Source organism: Vulpes vulpes, chromosome 7, assembly GCF_048418805.1.
Source record: "Vulpes vulpes isolate BD-2025 chromosome 7, VulVul3, whole genome shotgun sequence".
Lineage (NCBI taxonomy): Eukaryota > Metazoa > Chordata > Mammalia > Carnivora > Canidae > Vulpes > Vulpes vulpes.
In genome coordinates this window covers 101,944,961-101,969,990 of record NC_132786.1, presented here as the reverse complement: position 1 = coordinate 101,969,990, position 25,030 = coordinate 101,944,961, and the positions used below count along the sequence as shown (strand labels likewise).

The 25,030-nt window shown below is 36.3% G+C and overlaps 1 protein-coding gene across 8 annotated transcripts in view; it reads right to left on the bottom strand.

Moving 5' to 3' along the window:
• Nucleotides 1-5,030: 5,030 nt before the first annotated feature.
• Nucleotides 5,031-25,030, bottom strand: part of NUP42 (nucleoporin 42) — a 21,936-nt gene continuing 1,936 nt past the window's right edge. For 4 of the 8 annotated variants that reach the window (XM_025993151.2, XM_072764539.1, XM_072764537.1 and 1 more), the window contains exons 2-7: nt 23,901-24,129; nt 21,790-21,884; nt 16,438-16,514; nt 15,595-15,681; nt 13,211-13,295; nt 5,031-5,893 (exon numbers count right to left, since the gene is read on the bottom strand). In XM_025993151.2, the coding sequence (XP_025848936.1) occupies nt 5,316-5,893; nt 13,211-13,295; nt 15,595-15,681; nt 16,438-16,514; nt 21,790-21,884; nt 23,901-24,129 (1,151 nt within the window). In that variant the 3' untranslated portion in view covers nt 5,031-5,315. The remainder of the gene's footprint in view (nt 5,894-13,210; nt 13,296-15,594; nt 15,682-16,437; nt 16,515-21,789; nt 21,885-23,900; nt 24,130-25,030) is intronic. The other 4 variants (XM_072764541.1, XM_072764542.1, XM_072764536.1 and 1 more) reach the window with 2 other exon arrangements.

The following is a 25,030-nucleotide window of genomic DNA, read 5'->3' as shown; positions in this document are numbered from 1 at the left end:
TGGAGGGTAAGAGAAACAGAATTGGAAGCTTAGGGAGGGAGTAAGGGGTAAGAAGTTTGTACTTTCTGAGTACTTCATTTATCTTGAATTTTAGGGGAATGAATTTAACTGCAGCAACTAATCCTGCTAAAATTAAGCCTTTGCCATATAAAAATGCTAAGCTCCATCCTACAAATTGCAAGTCTATAAGAAAAATAAGAGATAACATGTATTGCCAAGGTAATACAGGTATATTGTAGAAAAAAGCAAAAGGAAAAAAAATCCCATAATCTAATCTAATAGATTGGTAGTTTAAAAGCATCCACTTGTAAGTCCTGTGTTTGAATTCCAATTTAATCATTTGCTAGTTGAGTGACCTTGGATAGGTCATTTTCTTACTTAGAAAATGAGGATCATAATAGTACCCAGATCATAGGGTTATGAAGGTTAAATTAGCTAACAGATGTAAAGTACTTAAGATATTGTCTGAAATATTATAAAGTATCATAAAAACTAGAGCTATTGGAAGTGACATCAGCAAGATGATGAAATAGGAAGTCCTCCACTCTCCTTCACCTATGGAGATAGATCAACGAATGGACCAACTGTCTAAAAATCTAGAACCCAGTGAAGAGATCCTGTACTCCAGGTGAGTGCAAAGCCTGGTAACATTTAAGCCTGGTAGGAAAGTTCATGGCACCAGAGTCTGCAGTACCAGAAGTAGATACTAGGTGGAGCTCCAGTACCATGGCGTACCAGAGCACCAGTGAGGTCACAGTAGCACAGGCAAATATTGGTGGGGAGTACTGAGTAGAAATAAGCAAACCTCTTCAATTAGGTTAGTCCAAAAAGGACACACCCCCAGAAAAGGCTTGAGGAATCTCCAAAATCTCTAGCAGCGCTGAACTGAGACTGTCATTACTGTACAAAACCAGACTGTGATGTTGGGGAGGAATGGCTGATTTTTCAAATGCCAAAATCCCAACAATAGATAACAAAACATACAAAGAAACAAGGAAATGTGGCTCATTTAAAGGAAAAATTAAATTTCCTGAAACTTACCCTAAATAAATGGAGACTTATGAGTTGCCAAAGAATTTGAAATAGCCATCATAAATGCTCAACGAATTCAAAGGGAGCACAGACAGACAACTAAATAAAATCAGGAAAATAATGCATAAACAAATTGAGAATATCAATGATACAACAGAATTATGAAGAAGAACCCAACAGAAATTCAGAAATTTCTGAACCCAACAGAAAACAATAATAACTGCACTGAAAAATTCACTATTCAACATCACACTTGACAAGGCAGAAGAAAGGATCAGTGAACTCAAAGATAGGACTTCCAAAATCACTTAGGCAGAGGGGCAAAGTGGAAAAAGACTGAAGAAGAAAGGAGAGAACCTAAGTGACTTATGGATCACCATAAAGCAGAACAACACATACATTATGGAAACCTCAGAAGAACAAAGAAAGGAGTACAAAGCTAACTGAAGAATACTTAATGGCCACAAATTCCCTAAATTTGAGATTAGAAGTGGACATACAAATTCATGAAATTAAAAAAACTCCAAGACAAACCTAAAGAGAACTACACCAGGGCACATCATAATCAAACTGTCAAAAATCACAGAGAATCTTGAAAGCTACCATAAAATATCTTAGACTGGGTGGTTTAAACAAACATATTTATTTCTCACAGTTCTGGTGGAGACTGAAAGTCCAAGATCAGGGTGCCACCATGGTCAGGTGCTGGTAAGAACCCTCTTCCTGGCTTGAGATAGTTGCCTCCTTGCTGAAAAGTCTCAGTGGCCTTTTCTTGGTGCATATTCATGCAGATAGAGACTTCTCTCTCTCTCTTTTTGTTATATGAACATTAATCTCAACATGAGGTTCTCACCCTCAAGACTTAATCTAAACTTAATTATTCCTCAAAGGCCCCACCTCCAAATACCATCACATTACGAATTAGGGCTTCAATATATGAGTTTTGAACTTGAGGGGAGACATAAACATTCAGTCTATAACACCAACTCTTGATTTTGTTGGAATTTTTTCTATTGTTCTTCTATTGTCTACTCTAATCCTTATTATTTCCTTCCTTCTAAATTTGGATTTAGTTTGTCTTTTGAAAAGATTGACAAAATTGACAATGCCCTAGTTAGACTAAGAAAAAGAGGTAGAAGACACATAATTAAAACTAGAATTGAAACAGTGCATATTACAAAAATTAAGAGGATAATTCTATAATAACAAATTGGATAACCCAGAAGAATTGGATAAATTCTCAGAAATACGCAACCTATCAAGACTGAATCATAAAAAAATAAAAAATCTGAAGAAATTTATAACTGGTAAGGAGATTGAAGCAGTAGTCAAACACCTCCCAACCAAGACCAGATAACTTACTTAAGGATTCTACTAAGCAATTAAAGAAATTAACACCAATCCTCCTTACAATCTTCCAAAGAATTGAAGAGGGAATGCTTCCAAACTTATTCTATGAATCCAGCATTATTTGACACCAAAACTAGATAAAGATCAAGAAAATAAAACTATAGAAAAGTATTCCTGAAGAGTAACAACGTAAAAATCCTCAACAAGATACTAGTAAACTCAAGTAAACCGCACACAAGGATTATACACCATGATCAAATGGGATTTACGTTTGGAATGGAAGAATAGTTCAACAATAAACAAATCAATATAACACACCACATTAACAAATGTAGGACAAAAATCCATATGATTATCTTGGTTGATGCAGAAAAAGCATTTGATAACATAGAACACTCTGGTATGCACACATATTGCTGGTTTCTATTTATAAACTTTTTTTTTTAGATTTTTAAAATTTATTTCATTCATGAGAGACACGGAGAGGCAGAGACGTAGGCAGAAGGAGAAGCAAACTCCCTGTAGGGAGCCCAATGTGGGACTCTATCCTAGAACTTGGTATCATGCCTTGAGCCGAAGGCAGACACTCAATCACTGAGCCACCCATGTGTCCCATACTTTGTGAACTTGCTTTAGTTTCTCACACTTTTAAATAGCCCACACTTATTTGTGCTTTTTGACAACTATACTATTTGACCACCTTGATCTAAGTTCACCACATTGTGTGGGTGTTAGCACACAAGCACATAAAAATAGATTTGGCAATTACAACAAAACTCCCAAACTGCGTATTACTAGCCTAAATGCAGCTAGATAGGCTATTTCCCAAACTAGCTTTATAGAATCTCATGAGACACTTGGTAAAAAACACATCCCCAGGCCTAGCCTAGTGGATTCTAAATAGGGAATTCAACAAATACCTCATGCGATGCTTATAATCAGGCAAATTTAGAAACACTATGTCCTTAATCTACATCTTTGGAGCCTCCAGGACGCTGGGAAGTTCAATTGGGACTCGAAGGGGACTGGTAAGCCTGGTAGCATAGGGTTCACTCCATCGGGTAGGAAAATCCTGGGAGTCAACTCTAAGTTGGAATAAACATTGGAAAGCCTTTAGAGCTTGAGACCAAAGCAGGAACTTAGCATCTTTTTACTCTTTTCTACACCAAGGATGGTTTCAAACACACATCCCTTGGCTACAGATTCTAACCCAAATTTTGGGTTTCCAGAAGTGTCCTATACAGTTCTTTGAAACTGTATGACAGGGAGTCATACAGTTCTTTGAAAGAATATAGAATCTGGATCCTCTGAGGACTGAATTCTTTGTATAAATACTAAAATCATTTGGGGTACATACATTTTATTAGGTAAGGTTCTATTTTCACATAAAAAATTCAGCTCTATACCAGATCTATATCATGTAACTATTCTGTAGTGTGAGCTATGTCATTATGGAGGCTTGAGAGAGGAGAACAGAACTCTGACACATATGCCTCAACTCATGACAAGTCTTTGGCTTCTTGGATCAATTATATTTAAGATATACAAGATTACTCTTTCAATCTGAGGGCATAGGGAGATCAAAACATATCTGAGATTCTTTTTTTTTTTTTTTTTATTCATAGAGATGCAGAGAGAGAGAGAGAGAGAGAGAGAGGCAGAGACACAGGCAGAGGGAGAAGCGGGCTCCATGCAGAGAGCCCAACGTGGGACTCGATCCAGGGTCTCCAGATCATGCCCCGGGCTGCAGGCGGCGCTAAACCGCTGCACCACCAGGGCTGCCCCATATCTGAGATTCTAAAAGGAACTCACCAGAGCTGGTGAATCCTGACCCCACCACATACACTATTTATTCACAAGAGACCACAATTTCCATTCCTCTTACTATCTACTAACTTGATGGGATAGAATGAAGTACAAATAGAATTATATAAAAATTAGGCCCAGATAAAAATCTATCTAAAATTGGAAGAGGGCCCCCTGGGTGGCTCAGTCAGTTTAAGTGTCTGCCTTCGGCTTAGGTCATGATCTCAGGGTCCTGGGATTGAGCCCTAAGTCGGTCTCCTTGCTCAGTGGGGAGTCTGCTTCTCCCTTTCTTTCTATCTCTGACCCCTACTTGTGCTCTCTCTCAAATAAATAAATCTTAAAAAATTGTTGAACAAAACTCAAATGGTGGCCCATGAGAGTCAAAATTGAAGGGGAACAAAATTGTGAGGGGAAAATGCCTTGTAGGTCTGAAAAATAGAAGTTTTTACCCTTTAAAAACTGTTATCTAAGAGAGTTTTCTTTAACGTGAAGGACAGTCATGCTACTGATTCGTTAAGCTAAATACTTAAGCATTTCTCTCCCCTTAATGGCTTTAGAGATGATTTTTTTTGTTGTTAAAGATTTTTATTTATTTATTTCCAGAAAGAGAGAACACAAACAGGGGGAGCAGCAGGCAGATGGAGAGGGAAAGCAGGCTCTCTGCTGGGTAAGGAGCTCAATGTAGGTCCTGGGATCATGATCTGAACCTAAGGCAGATGATCAACTGACTGAGCCACCCAAACAACCCGAAATGATCTCCTTAAAAAAAAAAAAAAAAAAAAAAAAAAAAAAAAAAAAAAATTTAGAGGCAAACCTTTAAAAGGTAAGACAGTAAAGTGAGATAGAATGAAAATAGCACTTTATTCAGTGCACAATGACAGTTTTTTTCAGTTCCATTCATAATTAAAGTAAAAAAAAAAACTTCTTGCTGAGTATTTCATATACTTTACTTAGAAAAAAAATATTGAATTTCAAATCCCCTAAAGTTATTATTGAAAGTTTATATCCCTTGTAAGTATATTACGTATACATATATACGTATATATTTGAACCACTCAAAGCAATTTTATACAAACCACTCAAGACAATTTTAAGAGCTGTTCTTTTCTGTATTTAGAATCGTCCTTTCAAATATTTAGAAGTTCCATAGGTGGTGGCTTTAAAGGAATTTTTCCCAGAGTAAATTTCTTGGATTGAAATTGATCTAGTTCTTCTGTTGTTAGTTGATCCTTCGGTGTGAATAATACATTATCTGTTATGGTGCTGCCATTTGAGGTTGGGAGAGAGGTGGATATGCTACTATTTCCAAAGGTGTCGTTGGATGACTTGGAAAAAGCAGTGTGAGAATGTGAGCCTAGATTACCAAAATTAGCCACAGAACTGCTACTTCCAAAGGCTGGGGCCCCTGGAGCTCCAACAGAGCCTGCTGCCATGGAAGCTGGAAATCCTGAAAATCCAGGTGACCCAAAACCAGATGCTGCAGGACTTTTAAAAGAAAACGAAGCAGCAGATGTGACTGAAGATTTCCCAAATCCAAACGTTGGAACAGAAGTAGTGATGGCAGAACTGGCAGAGGATGCAGCTCCAAATGCTGGAGTATTCCCAAATAAAGAAGGACTTCCAGAAGAGGCAGAGGAAAACCCAGAGCTTGGTTTAAAACTAAAATTCTGAGCACTAGTACTGCTGCTGTTATTTCCTGGAAAACCTACAAAAAAAAAAAAAAAAAGGAAAAGGAAAAAAATAAGCTACAATAGTCAGAAAATGTAGCCATATTAACCACCCCTCGGTTTTTTCTTATTTCTGCCACGTTTAAATGTGAGAGGCTTACTGAATGGAAGGAAAAGTGAAAATAAGAAGCTAGGACAAACCTACTAAACCTGTTGTTCTTTCTGCATACTGATCTCATTTGATTATCCTTACTGGATGGAGACAGCTTTCAGAAACCTCTGGGATTAGGAGGTGGACTTTCACTTTCTGCCTCAACCCCAAATAAATCAGCTATGTCAATTATCAAAGAAGTTGACTCTTTCCTTAGTTATATTCTTTTAAGCAAATGTAGAGTAGTCACTTCATCTCAGTTTCCTCCTGCATACACAAATAGAGTGATTCTCGAGGCCCTTCTAGCTTTCAACTAAGATGAATCTGATGAAATCCTACTCTAATAACTGACATCTTTAGTTTTTGGCTAAAATACTTCCTGAGTTGCCACTTTTATTTTCATACTTTTTATGACAGTACAAACTCCTCATTCCTAATTTGCCTTTTTATTGGTCTCTGAGAACCACTATTTACCCCTGTAACCTAACTTAAACAATTTTTCTTTTAAACTAAAAAGAAAAAAAATTGACATAGTATTGTCACTTGAGACAAAACTATGCTATTATACACAGTGAAAAGGAGGTCCTCAGTGGTGCTGCTACATAGTAGCTACATAGCTACTATGTAGTCTTATAAACTTTTGAAAAACCATTTTCAAAATATACTTTGAAAGCCTGAGCCATGGGGTCTTTCAAAAATCATGCCGTCTGACCCCTATTTCACAGATGACTGATGAGCCAAATTCTTTGAAGCTACATCATGGAAGGTAGTAGAATCTGCAAGGATGATTTAAAATGCCACTTAAGGAGAGGGAGGAAGATGGCAGAGGAGTAGGAGACCTAGTTTGGTCTGGTCTCAGGAATTCAGCGAGATAGCTATCAAATCATTCTGAACACCTGTGAATTCAACTGGAGAAAAGAACTGTTGCAATTCTACAAATAAAAAAGCGACCACTTTCTGCAAGGTAGGAGGTGTGGAGAAGTAAATCCAAGGCCCTATATCGGAAGATAAACTGCGGGAGGAGGGAGCCTCTGTAAGCCAGCCACCAGAAAGCCAGCTTTATCAATTTTGCAATATAGCTGGGGATCGCAAAATTGGAACTTTTAGAAGTCCGCCATGGTGAAGGATGTCCCCGTCTGAAAGGCACTCAGGTGGTGAAGTGGGACAGAATCCTAAGTTGGGGTAGTGTGGTCAGGATCCCCAGGGTCACAGGAAGATACAGGCACAGGGGTGCCTGAGTGGGGCAGAGTTCCCAAGCACTGGAGTAGGGAAGCTGGCTGCAAATAGCGAGCTCAGGAGTGGGCTTTCTGCTCAGTGTTGCCATAAACTACGAACCAACCATGGCATGTTCAAGTGGTTCAAGTGACTGCTCTTGCAGCAAGAGCCTAGCAAGGGGCAGACCTGTAGTGAGACTTTCCTTCCTCCTCACAGGGAGGAGCAGTGGGTATGTGCACTGCAGGAGTCAACAGGGTTTGGAGACTCAAAACAGTTGTGTGCCTGAGCAAAAAATGCTCAGTCACAGGCTGGGTGAGCACAGTGTGACAGAGACCAGGGAGATGGGAGTGACTGATTGCTTTTCCCTGAGGGTATACTGAGGAGTGGGGCCCTGAGCTTTCGGGTCAAAGTTAGAGATTGGGAGGCTGTCATTTTCATTTTCATCTTCTAAAGCAGTGTGGAAAGACTTCATGGAACAAAAGCCCCATAGAACAATCTGGAGCAGATTACGTAGGCTGGCCCCCAGGCAAGGGCTATGCAGTTCTGCCCAGGGCAAAGACATCTGAGAATCAATGCAACAGGCCCCTAACCCAGAATTTCACCAAGAATATCTGGCTAAGACCAAGTTTACGGATCACACAGAACTGAGAAACTCCAGCTCTAGGGGAAAACAGTATATAGAATTCATGGTATTTTCTCATGATTTTTCAGTCTAATTTTTTTCTTTTTCCTTTTCCAATTTCTTATTCCATCAACTCTTAAGTCTTTTTAAATTTTCATTTTTACAGTTACAACCTCTTCTTTCATTGTATTTAATTTTTTTACGTATATGTTTTTCTTTCTTTACAATTTTGGGATCTAGTTTTCTAACAAAGAGACTAAAACCTACTCGATATATTGTATTACTCTATTCTGTTCAGTTGTTTGATTATATATTTTCTCTTTTTTTTAAATTTTCTTTTCGGTTTCAGGTCTCTTCTAATTTGTGTATATTTCTCTGGGGTCGTTGTTGCTATTTTAGCATTTTGTTCTCTTATTCATCTATTCTATGGACAGAATGACAAGACAGAAAAACCTCAAAAAAGGGACAAGAGGCAGTACTGACTGCCAGGAACTTAATCGGTATGGATATAATAAGTAAGACATCAGAACTAGAGTTCAGAATAATGATTATAAAGATACTAGCTGGGCTTGAAAAAGGCACAGATGACACTAGAGAATCCCTTTCTGGAGAAATAAAAGAACTAAAATTTTACCCAGTTGAAATCAAAAAGGCTATTAATGAGATGTGTTAAAAAAATGGAGACTAATTGCTATGATAAATGAGGCAGAGGAGAGAATTACTGATATTGAAGACAAAGTGATGGAGAATAAAGAAGCTGAGAAAAAGAGACAACTACTGGATCATGAGGGGAGAATATGAGGGATAAATGATATTACAAAGCAAAACAGTATTAAAATAATTGGGATCCCAGAAGAATAAAGAGAGAGGGAAGGTCAGAAGGTAAACTGGAGCAAATTACAGCTGAGAACTTCCCTAATCTGCAGGAAGGAAACAGGCATTTAAATTCAGGAGGCACAGAGAACTCTCCCTTAAAAATCAATAAAAATGGGTCAATTACCTTGAAATTTAATAGTGAAACCTGCAAATTTCAGAGACAAAGAGCAAATCCTGAAAACAACTGGGGACAAAATGTCCTTAACCTATAAAGGTAGAAACATTAGACTGGCAGCAGACCTATCCACAGACCTATCTACCTGGCAGGCCAGAAAGGACTGGCATGATATATTCAGGGTGCTAAATGGGAAAAATATGCAGCTGAGAATATTTTATCCAGCAAGGCTGTCATTCAGAATAGGAGGAGAGATAAAGAGCTTCCAGAACAAACAGAAATAAAAGAATTTGTGATTCCTAAACTAGTCCTGCAAAAAATATTAAAGGGGATCTTTTAAGCAAAGAGAGAGCCCCAAAATAACAAAGACCAGAAAGGTATAGAGACAATATATGGAAGCAGTGACTTTATAGGTAACATAATGACATTAAATTCATATTTTTCAATAGTTACTCTGAATGTAAATGGGCTAAATGCTCCAATTAGAAGACACAGGGTATCAGACTGGTTATAAAAACAAGACCCATCCATATGCTTTCTGTAAGAGGCTCATTTTAGACCTAATGACACCTTGAGATTGAGAGTGAGGGGGTGGAAAACTATTTATTATTCTAATGGACATCAAAAGAAAACTGGGGAAGCAATCCTTATTTCAGACAAATTAGAATATAAACTGAAGACTGTAATAAGAGATGAGGAAGGACACTATCTCATAATTAAGGGTCTATCCAACAAGCAGATTTAAAAATTGTAAATATTTATGACTGTAACAGGGGAGTACCCATTTACATATAAACCAATTAATAACAAAATTAAAGAAACACATTGACAATAATGTAATAATAGTAGAGGACTTTAACGCCCCACTCACAGAAATGGACAGATCACCTAAGCAGAAGATCAACACGGAAACAAGGGCTTTGAATGACACACTGGACCAGATGGACTTCGCAGATATATTAAGAGCATTTTATCCTAAAGCAAAAGAATACACATTCTTCTCAAGTGCACATGGAACATTCTCCAGAACAGATCACATCATGGGTCACAAATCAGGTCTCAACTGATACCAAAAGACTGAGATCATTCCCTACATATTTTCAGACCACAATACTTTAAAACTGGAAATCAATCAAAAGAGGAAATTTGGAAAGAACTCAAATACATGGAGGTTAAAGAGCATTCTACTAAAGAATGAATGAGTCAACCAGGAAATTAAAGAAGAATTAACAAAATTCATGGAAACAAATGAAAATGAAAACACAACTGCTCAGAGCCTTTGGGATGCAGAAAAGGTGGTCCTAAAAGGGAAGTACATGGCAATACAAGTCTTCTCAAGAAACAAGAAAGGTCTCAAATATACAACCTAATCTTACACCTAAGTGAGCTGGAAAAAGAACAGCAAATAAAGCCTAAAGAAGAGAATTAATAAATCCTGAAGCAGAAATCAATGAAACAGAAACCAAAAGAACAGTAGAACAGATCAATGAAACTGGAATCTAGTTCTTTGAAAGAATAAGATCGATAAGCCTCTGGCCAGACTTATCAAAAAAAAAAAAAAAAAAAAAAGGAGAGAGAGAGAGGGAGAAAGAAAAAGAGAGAGAAGAGCCAAATAAATAAAATCATGAGCTAAAGAGGAGAGATCACAACCAACATCAAAGAAATACAATTATAAGAACATATTATATGAGCCAACTATATGCCAAAAATCTGGCAATCTGGAAGAAATGAATATATTCCTAGAAACACATAAACTACCAAAACTGAAACAAGAATAAATAGAAAACCTGAACAGAGCCATAACCAGCAAGGAAATTGAAGCAGTAATAAAAAAATCTCCCAACAAGAGTCTAGTTCCAGATGGCTTCCCAGGGGAATTTAAACAAACATTTATTTTTTTTTTAAATTTTTTTTTTTAAATTTATTTATGATAGTCACAGAGAGAGAGAGAGAGAGAGAGGCAGAGACACAGGCACAGGGAGAAGCAGGCTCCATGCACCGGGAGCCCGACGTGGGATTCGATCCCGGGTCTCCAGGATTGCGCCCTGGGCCAAAGGCAGGCGCCAAACCGCTGCGCCACCAGGGATCCCCCTATTTTAGATTCTTAATAAGAATATACTACAGGTGATGTTATAGGCTTCATATTATTTCATCATCTCAAGAGCCACATAGGGTCAGATGTGTGGGTAAGTCAATCGGAGAAGGACAAACAGTGTATGTTCTCATTCATTTGGGGAATATGAATAATAGTGAAAGGGAATATAAAGGAAGGGAAAAGAAATGTTGGGAAATATCAGGAAGGGAGACAGAACATAAAGACTCCTAACTCGGGGAAACGAACTAGGGGTGGTGGAAGGGGAGGAGGGCGGGTGTTGGAGGGGAATGGGTGACGGGCACTGAGGTGGACACTTGACGGGATGAGCACTGGGTGTTTTTCTGTATGTTGGTAAATTGAACACCAATAAAAATTAATTAAAAAAAAAATACCATCAACTTTTCTTCACAGAGCTAGAACAAATAATCCTAAAATGTGTATGGAACTAGAGAAGACCCTGAAGGAATGTTGGAAAAGAAAACCAAAGCTGGTGACATCATATCCTGGACTTCAAGCTCTATTACAACACTGTAATCATCAAGACAGTATGGTACTGGCACACAGAAACATACATAGATCAATGGAATAGAAGAGAGAAAACTAAGAAATGGACACTCAAATCTATGGTCATCTAATCTTTGACAAAGCAGAAAGGAATATCCAATGGAAAAAAAGACAGTCTCTTCAACAAATGGTGTTGGGAAACTTGGACAGCCACATGGAGAAGAAAAAAACTGGACCACTTTCATAAGTCATACACAAAAATAAAATAAAAATGCATTAAAGATTAAATGTGATATAGGAATTCATCAAAGTCCTAGGAATCCATCAAAATCCAACCTCTTTGACCTCAGCCACAACAACTTCTTGCTAGACAAGTCTCCAAAGGCAAGAGAATCAAAGGCAAAAATGAACTACTGGGACTTCACTAAGATAAAAAAAAGTTTTGCAGGGCACCTGCGTGGCTCAGTGGTTGAGCATTTGACTTTGGCTCAGGTGGTGATCCTAGGGGCCTGGGGTCGAATCCCGTAACAGGCTCCCTGTGGGTCCGGGTAGCCTGCTTCTCCCTCTGCCTATGTCTCTGCCCCTCTCTCTGTATCTTTCATGAATAAATAAGTAAAATTAAAAAAAAAAAAAAAAGGTTAAAAAAGTTTGCACAGCAAACAAAATAGTTGACAAAACCAAAACACAACTGAGAGAATGAGAGAAGATATTTGCATATGTCTTATCAGATAAAGGGTTAGTATCCAAGATCTATAAAAAACTTTCCAAATTTAGCACCCAAAGAACAAATAATCCAATCAAGAAATGGGCAGAAGACATGAAAAGACATTTCTCCAAAGAAGACATACAAATGGCCAACAGACACATGAAAAAATGCTAAACATCACTCAGCATCAGAGAAATACAAATCAAAACCACAATGAGATACCACCTCACGCCAGTCAGAATGGCTAAAACGAATAAGTCAGGAAATGATAGATGTTGGCCAGGATGCAGAGAAGAGGAACCCTCTTACAATGTTGGTGGGGAATGCAAACTGGTACAGCCACTCTGGAAAACAGTATGGAGGTTCCTCAAAAAATTGAAAACAGAGCTACTCTACAACCCAGCAATTGCGCTACTAGGTATTTACCCCAAAGATATAAATGTAGTGATCTGAAGGGGCACCTGCACCCCAATGTTTATAGCAGCAATGTCCACAATAGCCAAACTATGGAGAGAGCTCAGACATCCACGAATAGAATAATAGATAGAAGATGTGGTATATATACATATACAATGGAATACTGAAATCTTGCCATTTGCAACAACATGGATGGAACTAGAAAGTATTATGCTAAGTGAAATTAGTCAATAAGAGAAAGACAATTACATGATCTCACTCATATGTGGGATTTAAGAAACCAAACAGAGGATCATAGGAGAAGAGAGGGGAAAAATAAAACAAGACAAAATCAGAGAGGGAGACAAATCATAAGAGACTCTTATTCACGGGAAACAAACTGAAGGCTGCTAGAGGGGAAGCGAGGATGGGGTAACTAAGGAGGGCATGTGATGTTATGAGTACTGGATGTTATACAAAGACTGATGAATCACTGAACTCTACTTCTGAAACTAATAAAACACTGTATGTTAATTAAATGAATTTAAATTTTAAAAATAAATAAAATTATAAAATAAAATGCCACTCAACCTTCATACTTTATGTTTATTATCTAAAACTTGAAAATCCTATGTTTCTAAAATTAATGAAATCTTGCATTACTTTATCATTTACCTGGTGATCCAAATGTTACTGCTTGTGTACTGCTGAATCCAAATGCAGGTGCTGCTTGATTTATTCCATCCTTTAGATCTGAGAGCTATCAAAAAAAAAAAAAAAAGTGGGCAAATAATAAAGTAATTGATGAGTAGTTCTCAGTTACCTTTTCTATACACTTTACAGACAAATTCAATTTTAAAAATGTACACTTAAAAATATGTTTAACATAGAAAAGTGCTCACAATATGAATATGCACAGAAAAAATGGACAAATCTCAATGAAGTAAGAGCAACTGGCTGATGAATTATGGGTGATTTTATTTATGCTTCTAAAATATTTTCTAAATTTCTTCAATGAGTATATCTTAAAATCAGAAAAAAAATTTAACACTTTTTTCTTTCTTTTTTTTTTTTTTTAAATATTTTATTTATTTATTCATGAGATACAGAGAGAGATAGAGAGAGGCAGAGACACAGGCAGAGGGAGAAGCCGACTCCATGCAGGGAACCTGACACAGGACTTGATCCTGGGTCTCCAGGATCATGCTCTGGGCTGAAGGTGGCGCTAAACCGCTGAGCCACTCAGGCTGCCCACTGTAATACATTTCAATGTCTATAGGCTGATTACCAAGAAATCTAGAATTCAGGTAAAGGGCCTTTAGAGGCTACCCACTCTGCTTAGTCTAATACTTGAACTGAAGCTGATTCTCAATTACATTATTAAAAGCTTACTATTAAAATTAAACATTTCCTATTTCCTGAGAATACTTTGTTTTTGCTATTTTCTACTCTAGAAATGTTTTTCATCTCTGCATACTGAAATCTTAATCTCCCTTTCAAGGAACTTTTCCTTTACTCCTTATCTCCAAGAATCTTTTCCTAATCAACTCAAATATGATTTCTCTCATTTGGAAGCCTTAAAAGCATTTTTCAAAAATCAAGTTCATTGAGGCATAGTTTATATGCAATAAAATGCATCCATCATATATATGTAAAATTTATATATATATATTATTTAAAAAACATATATATATAAATTTTGATGAGTTTTGACAAACTTATAGCCACCGCCACAATCAAGATTTAAAATACTTCTATCACCCCCTAAAAACTCCCTTGTGTTCTTTTTCAGTCAAACTCTCCCAATCCCTGGGCATAGGGAACCACTCATCCTTTTCTGTCACTATAGATGAGGATTATTTTCTTTTTTTTCCTAAAGATTTTAAAAATTTATTTATTGGAGAGAGAGAAAGAGACTAAGTGGGAGGGAGAAAGAATTTGAAGCCGACTCTGCATTGAGGGTAGAGTTGCTTCTCAATCTCAGGGCTCCTGAGATCATGACTTGGGCCGAAATCAAGAGTCGGATGCTTAACTGACTGAGCTACCCAGGCACCCTGATGAGGTTTCTCTTTAGTTTTCTCTTCCTCAGTGTAATATTCATTGATGGGTATATAGATAAACATATTATACACAAACACTGAATTAAAAGAACAAAGAATGAACTATTGATATATGCTAAACCCACTGTAGGTGGACTAAAATAAGATCCTCACCTATGGAGGGTCCCCTAGAAAGCTGGCAAAGAGCAAAGAACTTGTTGACTCAGTTACCCCTTCTACATTAGCAGTAAGGATGCTGGGCCACCTCTCACATGGGGAGAGAATACTTCCAAGAAGTCCTACTAAATTTAAATGGGATTATAACAACTAAATGGTGAAGAAATTAGCTTCCCCAAGAGTCTGTCTAGAAAGTACATACTTAAAGCGTGGAATGCTGGAACAGTCACCCAGTCATTTACTAAGTTAGGCAGCTACAGCTCTCATAGCCTTTTCAGAAAGCAAAAACATAAATCGCCTGGGAAACTGTAAATTTATCTTATTTCAAAATAAGGTTCTTAAGAAATTTTTATGGGAATAGAAACATCATAATTTTATTGACAGAGATAATACAGTCAGAGATAATATCTTTGGAAACAGGTAGTTATATATCTACTAACAGTATTTCTGTATAAGTCAGGGAACATATGGTGAGTGTTTTCCAGTCATAAAAGTATACATTAGTCTAAACTTATATTCAGATCATTTTTCATAGCAATTTCTTTGTAAATGTTGATAATCTGGTATTCTTGAATTTATGGGATATTTTCAAAACTAGACCACCAAAGTAAAAAACTTTACCCTAAAAATCATTTTAGGAAAGCAGAGTTATCTGAGCTTTTCTAACGAACAGAGAGAAAGCAATTCTAGGGCTGTGACTTTAAATGATAATAGTCTTGAGAATGTGTGTATCATAATTCTTGACAAAGAATTTTAGCCTTGCTTTCCAAATCCAAAGTGAAATTCTCTGCAAAAAAAAGCAATAGATAAGATACTTCCCACAGAAAATTCTCCAATACTCACCAAAGCTATATTAGCTGATGTATTCAGACTTTTCAGTTCATTTATTCTGTTTCTCCATTGATTTACTAACTGTTGGAGGGAATTCAGCTGAAGAGAGAAGACAGAAAAATAACGAGTCAATATTGAGTGTTTAGAAGTTTGTTTCTCCAACTTTATGTCTTTATTTGCTCAAATCACAAAAAGTTGATGAAACATTTTTATGGCCCATAACTTATACATAATTTGCCCAAGATGTTCCAGCTGTAGTTCCCTCCCTGCTCTCCAACTCCTTGTGTCACCTGGTTCAGAACCTCAAGTATGTGAAAGCACAGAGTGTTTTATCTGGGTGGGAGGCAAACATGTATACTAGTTGAAATGCTTGATCATGACTGTAGAAAACACAAAAATACAGTTGATGTTATTTCCTTTAAGCACCAAACTTATTCAAGCCCAACTTTTTTATTTTTTGACATCTGATATGTGAGAATGTTAATCTGTATAAACAGACTGTGTCTTATTTCACTTTGTTTTTCTAGAATTCATCATGGTGTCTGTCTGCACTTAAGAGATCTTCCATAAATATCAAATGATGAAATGAAAGAGTCTGACTTCTAGGACTGATTGCTGGATAATTTGTAATAAAAATATGACACTCCTACTTGTATAGTCAAAATATATTATTACCATTTTAGATAACCAACCAATTTCAAAGAAATTAATTTAGAAAATAAAAATAGCCTTGTCTTGAGAAAAATTATAGACCTCATCCACTCTGCCAACATACAAGCAAGCCACTACAAACAGAGAAGACAGTAATTAACAGCTAATCTGGTATCAAGGTAGATGAATAGGAAACAAACTTACATAACTCTGTAAGTTATTGCTGGTTAAGAAGTTATGGTATTCAAGCCTCAACTCCTCTGGTGAAATGTCTGTAAAACCTGAAGTGAGGAATCAATTGGAATCTTTAAAATAAATGTCAATACTTTTAATAGTAAAGCTAGAAGTGCTAGACAAAATATGATGTTGATCATAAGAAAATTTTCATTATCATAAGGAAAAATTTCAAAGCCTATACTCTAATGTTTAATAAAGTATAAAATTAGAATAAAATATGGTTGGATATTTGATCTTCAAAGGGAGAAATTTTCTAAAGATAAATGGAGTGGAAGGAATGACAAAGAAAAAGAGTTGACTACATATACATTCAAGCTTCTTGTTTAATAAATATTCTGTATGCCAGAAACTGTAATAACCAAAATTAAAAGACAAATGGTAAACTGAGAAAACTGTAACTGCAACATATATGACAGGAGAAGAGCTAATGTCAATGTATAAATAGCATTTACAATCAATAAGAAAAATAAGTTAATATGGGCAAAGATAATAAACATCCAACTCAAAAAAATTCAGAGAGCCAGCAAATAAATCAAATAAAAAAGGTGAATTTAAAAATCAACTAAAAATGGAGATAAAATGCTTTACTTAATGGCAAAAATTAAAAATGGATGGTATTTATCGTTATAAAGGGTGTGGTAAAATGGATACTCTCCTAAACTGCCTTTAAGGAATCAAAAAGGTACTTTTCTGGAGGAAAATTGTCATTAAGTGTCAGATGCCTAAAATATGTTCATACTTTCTGTCCTTAATAAAATTTCTAGGTTTAACCTCCAGAAATATAGACGTATAAACAAAGAGTTTAATGTATGAAAATGTTCATTCTAGCATTTTTAGTAGTAGAGACATACTGAAAACAAAGTATAATACAAAACTAGATTATGATCCTAATTATATGTATTTTATATATATGATTTTATATATATATAGGAAATATGATTGTACTTATTTTTGAAAGAAATACTCTAAAATGTTATCATTGTTTTCTCTGATCAGGTGATCTTTGTTTTATTTACATATTTCTGTGTTTTTCAAGTTTTCTATGGTAACAGCTGTAAATTTATAATTAGAAAAACTTTTTAAGAAAGGAAAAACAATGTTCAGGATATTTTCTACAGAGAATTACTTGTAACCCAGATATCATTAACTCTATGGACATCTACACCCCAGTGGGGTGTAAAGAAAAAGACTAAACTTTCAAATTAGAACTTTGGATTCCTCAACACTTTGTCTTTATACCATCTCGATTAACCGTCAGGCCAAAAAACCTAGGAATCCTCCAACATTTCTCTTTCCTCACATCTAATTAGTCAGCATCCTGCTGGTTCTAACTCTAAAACAGAACACGGATTTGACCAATTCTGTCTCCACTGCTAGTAACTATAACCCAGTCAGTCACCAGCATTTGTCTCCTAACTCATCTCCTTGTCTCTATTTTGCTTTTTAGGTCCTACCACTCCTTACAGGCCGTTTCTTTTCATACAACAGCCTGAGTGAGTTTTTTCTAATCAGATCATATCCTTCTCCTGCTTACAGCTCCACATGGCTGCTCAGTACAATTAGGTCCAACATGACCTGGCTCCTGGCTGACTCCATGGCTTTACGTCCTAGGACTCTTTCCCTTGTTCAGTCTCCTCCAGGGTTTCAGGCCTCACTAATCCTTAAACCTGCCAACCTTATTCCTACAAGGGCCTATGCATTAGCTATTCCTTTTTTTAAAATTTTTTATTTTTATTTATTTTTTTTGTTTTAATTAATTTTTATTGGTGTTCAATTTACCAACATACAGAAAAACACCCAGTGCTCATCCCGTCAAGTGTCCACCTCAGTGCCCGTCACCCATTCCCCTCCAATACCCGCCCTCCTCCCCTTGCATTAGCTATTCCTATTGCCAGGAATGTTTTACCCAAATATTCCCAAAAGTGACACCTTCTTTTCACTTAGGACTCAACTTTAATATTGCCTCCTAAGAATGGAAAACCACTCTAACTAAAGGAATAATATCCCTCTAGTACTTTTTCCTTCTTCCAGTTGTTCCTCATCTGAAATCACAGGATATGGAAAATTATGTGACTATGTTCTCAATTCTCTCAAGGGTGGTACAAAAGCAGTATCATTTTAGATGCATAGGAAAAGTTAATTCATTGTAATTGGTATCTAAGGACAGTAGTTCTCCAACTTTTTTTGGCCCAAGACCCATCTATATTCTTAAAAATTAAACAGTCCCAAAGAGCTTTTGTTTACATAGGTTATATACATCAATATTTGCCATATTTAAAATGATAAAGAAGAAATACAGACCATATGTATTAATTCACATAAAAATAAGAAACCAGGGGTGCCTTGGTGGTATAGCCAGTTGAACATCAACTCTTGGTTTCAGCTCAGCTTGTGAGCTCAGGGTTGTGGGATCGAGCTCCATGTTGGGCTCCGTGCTCAGCTTGTAGTCTACTTGAGATTCTCTGTCTCCCTCTCCCTCTGCCCTTCCCCCTGCATGTACTCTCTCTAATAAATAAATATATCTTAAAAAAAGAAACCAATTACATATCAACATAAATAGCCTATTTTTAAAGCAAAAAATAAACATTTAGTGAGATGAATAGCAATGTCTTATGTTTGTAATATTTTAAACATACCTTTATTTAAAAATATTTTATTGCTAAAAATCTTGACCCTCTTCTGAACTTTCAGTGGGTCATCGGCTTTTTGCTGACTGAGGGACTGTAAATTTTTTAACACTTGACTTTAAGAGAAGATTGCTGGATTAAATCTGCTTCTACATTCAATCTGTTGCAATATATTGCCTGGTTGAAGTATATGAAGACAATCTGTTCTAACATAGATAAGTAGCTAGAAATAGAAGACTTTAATAGCTTTTTCAGATAATTGTGGATATTCTTCTTTGACACTACCCCAAAACTTGACAGGTTGTAATTCCTTAAAAATTAGCTAGAATGCAAACTCGAACCATACTAATTAACTTTTTGTACTATTATATTAAATCCAGTGGTTTATCTTGCACTTAGAATGGATTTTCAACCATGCATAATTTTACAATATCATACACTGGTCATTTGGAAAATACTGGTTCACTGAGTCACCTAGAACTTCTAAAAGCTGACACGTGCCATCTTACAACATAAAAAACTCATATTTGTTAATATCACTATCCATCTCATCAGAAGAGACTTTAAATATTAAGAAGTCATTAAGCTTACAGTGGCAGAAAACAGTTTTCTATAATTCTAATTTTCACTAGAAAGTTCAAATTTTGTCACTGGCAATAGTCAGTTGTTTTCTTTGAAGTGATAGACTCACTTCATTAGTTTAAAAAAAAAATGTTGCCAAGTACCTTTCAAGTAAAAAAATATGAAAAAAGTGGCTAGTTCAGTTCACAATCCATATAACTTCAGTGCCTTCCCTAAAAATAACCATCATATGTGAGTTTGTGGCAGAAGCACTTTATGTGCACTTCTCATTTTGTTTTTAAAGATTTTATTTATTTATTCATGAGAGACAGAGAGGCAGAGACATAGGCAAAGGGAGAAGCAGGCTCCCTGTAGGGAGCCCCATGTGGGACTTCAGGATCATGTCCTGAGCTGAAGGCAGACACTCAACCACTGAGCCACCCAGGCAATCCTGTGTCCTTCCCATTTTGTCACAAAGATTAAAAAGGTATGCACTCAAGAGTCAAGATTAATAAAACAAGTATTTTTACCTCTTCATCAAAAATTTTAAGTGAAAACGACATTAAAAAAATTTTTTATGGGAGTACCTGGCTGGCGTGATCCAAAAGAGCATGTGACTCTTGATTTGGGGTTATGAATTTGAACCCCATATTGGTTGTAGAGATTACTTAAATAAAACTTAAAAAAAATTTTTGTATTGACTATTATAGTCTGCTAGTACAGTGTGTTGCCTCTGCCTTGATTCATGCTAAAACACAAGTTTTACTCATGAATGCCTTTCCTTTGTACCAACAGTGCAAATGTCATCAGAGTGACATTTATAATGCCTTAGTACTATTATGAAAATATGAATTTGTATAGTTTTTAAAAGGGTCTCAAGAATAGGGTTGCCAGGTTGAGCAAATAATAATACAGGATGCCCAGTGAAATTTGAATTTCAGATATACAACAAGTAACTTTTTAGTAGAAGTATGTCCCAAATATTATATGGAACATTCAAATACTAAAAACATTATTTTTTAGAGGAGCCTGGGAAGTTCAGTTGGTTAAGCATCCAAATCTTGGTTTCAGGTTCACAGGTTGTGGGATCAAGCCCTACGTTGGGTTTCCCACTCAGCGGGGAGTCTGTTCCCCTCATCCTCTTCCTCTGCCCCTCTTCCAGCTTATGCAGACTCTCTCTCAAATAAATAAATAAATCTTAAAAAAAAAGGAAAACGTTACTGAAAATTATTTATTTGTATTACTTATTTTCGCCCTCTCTCAAGAACATAAGTTTTAAGGGAGGGACCTTGTCTGTCTTGCTCATCACTATATCCTTAGATCTTAGAAAAGGGCTTGACACAAAAATTCTGTATTTTCTTGAACTGAGTGAATAAATAATGACTGGTGTGACATCACTGCTCACAGGGAATGAACAGGTAGAGCTGAGAGAGGGCAGGGATCCCAAAGTTCTGAGGGACTGCAAGGGCTGCAAGGTACCTTGTTAGGTACCTGCTGTTTACTCAATAGGGCAGAGGCCCAGGACCACCTAAAGTGGGATTAGAAAAGTGTGGCACTTTAGGTTTCAGTTCAGAAGGGGCTTAGGGACTAAGGACCAAAGAAAACGAGAAGGGAAAAGAGCATTCTAAAGAAATGCTATCTCTGTAGCCCAGCTAAATCTCTTTATCTTCACACATTATCTCGAGGATAGGTCTCAACATGCTTTATGAAAAATAACTATCTTTGGAAGAAAATATAAAGAAAGGGAAAACAGAATCAGGTAGCCAAGGCCTTAATGGCAAGTAGGATGTGAATCTTCTATTCACTCCAGGTAGCTAAGAGGTTCTGAAGTTGTACCTACCTACAGGAAACCCAGAAAACAGAGATTCTTTGGGCGCTTACCGAATGGGAATTGTGGTGGGTACTGATTTCAGTATTTTCTCATGAGAACCAGGTATCTTAAAAGAATTGTATCTTCTAATCTCTATTTCTGAATTATGAAGTTCTGCCAGAATATTGGGATACTTTAAACAATGTCCAAACTCTCCTAACAGTGGCTAAGTTTGTGGTTAGTTTTTTTGGCATGATCTTGGTTTTAGAAAATAATAAGAGTTGTTAAGTGTATTTTAAAAACACAAAATTTCTCAATTACCTGAAATATTAGGTTTCTTTTTCATTGGTGAATAAACAGAAAACATCCACTGCCCTGATGATTCCCAAATTTCCATATCTTTTATAATTCCTTCCCTGGGGAAAAAAAAAAAGAGCAAAGGATCTTTTTTATCTGCTTGTTAAAATTTATTGTTTACAATCTTCAATGACTAAAATTTTAAATTGTAGTAAGTATATAATTTTAGTTTTTTTAAAAATTATTTTTTATAAAGTTTATTTGAGAGAGAGTGAGAGAGAAAGCACAAACAAGGAGGGGCAGTGGGAGAGGGAGGAGCTGACTCCCCACTGAGCAGGGAGGTAGCCTGTGGGGCTTGATCCCAAGACCCTGGGCGAAGCCACCCAGGTGCCTCCCCCAACCCTTTTTATTAAAAGATTTTATTTATTTTTATAGAGAAAGAGAGAGAGAGGGAGGGGGGGGGAGAGAGAGAGAGAGAGAGAGAGAGAGAGAGAGAGAGAGAGAGAGAGAGAAAGAGAGTGCACATGCAAGGGGGGGGAGGGCAGAGGGTGGAGCAGACTCCTCCCTGACACAGGGCTCAATCTCTGACCCTGAGCTCATGGCCTGAGATAAAATCAAGGGTTGGATGCTTAACCGACTGAGCCACCAAGATGCTTCTAGATTTTTCCACTGTATTTTCTGAAGAGTATTCTTTAAAGCAGAATTTATGGAATAAGAACTCTATTTCTTTTTTTTTTTTTTAAGAACTCTATTTCATGATTTTAAATATTATAATATCAAGAGTTCATAGTTTCAGTTTTCCAGTAAACTAAACCATTAACCAATACATTTAGTCAGTGAGAACTATTAAACTATACATATTTTAAAGAACTATAATATAATAAAATATACAATACTAACTCCAATCTTTCTTTGTTCATTACCATAAACATCAATGATAATTTAACTGGAAAAAGACAGAAAGCACCATAAAATATAGAACCAAAAAATTTTTAAAGTGGGTAGGACTTCAGAGATCATTTTGTCCAATTCTCACTTTTGCAAAAGGGGAAAACAGACCCATGTCCATAGAGCTAATTTATTGGCAAAGCTGTGGTTAGATCTGACTCTAAATTAAATGTTCCCCTCCCCCATTCAGAATGCTACAATTAATAAAACGATAGTTACCACAGAGGTACTGGATTAAAATCAGCATTTTTATAACATCGAATACAGGAAGGAGGGCTTTGTTTGCTCTTTGACCTTTACAAAAAATCAACTGTATATGGTACATGGCTCAAAATGTTTACCATTCATTCTAATTTATTAAGGGAAATAAAAGCCTAACAACTACATTTAAGTTCCGTCCCAGGAGCCAAGGCAACAGTTACAGAGAGAGAGAGCCAGGGACTATTTTGGCACCAGTCATACCTTCTACCATTATTAAAAAATGATAAGGAGGGAGATCCCTGGGTGGCTCAGCGGTTTGGTGCCTGCCTTTGGCCCAGGGCGTGATCCTGGGGCCCCAGGATCGAGTCCCGCCTCAGGCTCCCTGCATGGAGCCTGCTTCTCCCTCTGCCTGTGTCTCTCTCTCTCATGAATAAATAATAAAATAACATCTAAAAAAAAAAAAAGATAAGGAATCTGTGCCACAGTAATGAAGGAAATCAAATGAAACCTTTTTCAAGAAAGTAGTTGAAGTTTTAGGATGAAAAATACCAGATACTGTAAGTGATCACCAAGAGTACAAATTGCTTTAAATTACCTATATTTTGTAAAGAACTAATTATTTACAATAAACTTAAGTAGAACTACCTTAAAAGATATGCAGAGTGTTGATAGTGTTATCAATATTGATAGTGTTAAAAAAAATACTGATAGTGTTATCAATAGAAAAATGGAAAAACCATATTAGCCCTGAGAAGTCAATGTGCTGGTTTGGAAGGGTGACATATTTTTAAGTGAAATGAAGTGTACTATGACATATGCAAAACAATGGTTCTCTCTGAGTGATAGGATCATGGGTACTTTCTCTTGTCTTTGCTTATTCTGATTTTTTAATAATGTATTACTTTTCTTAAAGAAAATATAGAAGGTATTTTTGAAGAAAAAAAAAAGCAAATGGGTAGTAATTTTTTCTGAAGACTTTCACTTACAGAAGTTTCTTTTCATCTTTCTGCCCATCAGAACTGGGTGAAGCAAATGGGTTCTGGGACAATCCAAACCCCCTGTTCCTGCTAGTTGAAGCTCCAGAATCGAAGGAACCAAAAGATGGCTTTTCTTGATCTCTGCTGCCCCCCCATGGTGTTGATTTGGAGAAGCTGGATGGCTGAATAACGCTGGAATATCTTTGGCTGGTGGTATTCCATCCACGTCTGTTACTACCTGAAAATAAACAATAAAATAATTTTATTGGCAACTCCTCTTTTAAGTCTCAAAAATTTTCATTATATTGTCTTATTATGTGCAGACATGATGCAAAGATTCAACAAGCACCATACTTCCACTCATTTTAAATCACAAAACTCTTCATTTTTGATTTATATAGTTACTTGTAACCAGCAAATCAAGTAATGGTCTAATGGCATTTTTTGTTTAACAAGATTGAGAGGACTGTAAACCCAATGAAAAATAATGATATATTACTAAGTTCAGTGATATAAGTTTATTAAGTAAACAACTGCTTGATAGTGGGTTTAGGATGTAACCTAAGTCATAAGCTCCTTGAGGATAAAAAGCTGTCTTTACCATTCTTTGCTTTCCTACTAGGCCCTATATAGCAGTAAAGGCTGAAAAATGGACAATGTATTAAAGAGTTGTTGGACATAAAAAATTAGATTCCACCCTCTGTCCTTGAATAGATGCTTAAATCTATTTGATTCAATCTTCTCAGGGAAAACACCTACCCACCTATCTTTCATAGAGAGATTGCAATTTACACATGAATAAAATGCACTCAGTTCTTCTATTATGAGCAGATTCTAATATTTCATAATTATCACAATGAGCCAACAGGACTCTCTCCTATTTTAAAAAATCTTATCACTTAAACTACCTCATTTACTCATCACTCCCTAGTTGGAACCAAGATAATTTGCCTTGTTTCTGACTAAATTAGGAGACACTCCATGAGATTATATTAAGAACTAGAATGATGGGAGATATACTCCTTCATGAAAGTTCATCTCCCAACTCTACAACTACCTAACAAAAAAACAGATCCCTCATGTGAGGGTCAATGGTATTTTACTTTTCTTAAGTTCCAAATCCTTTGAAGAAATTCATT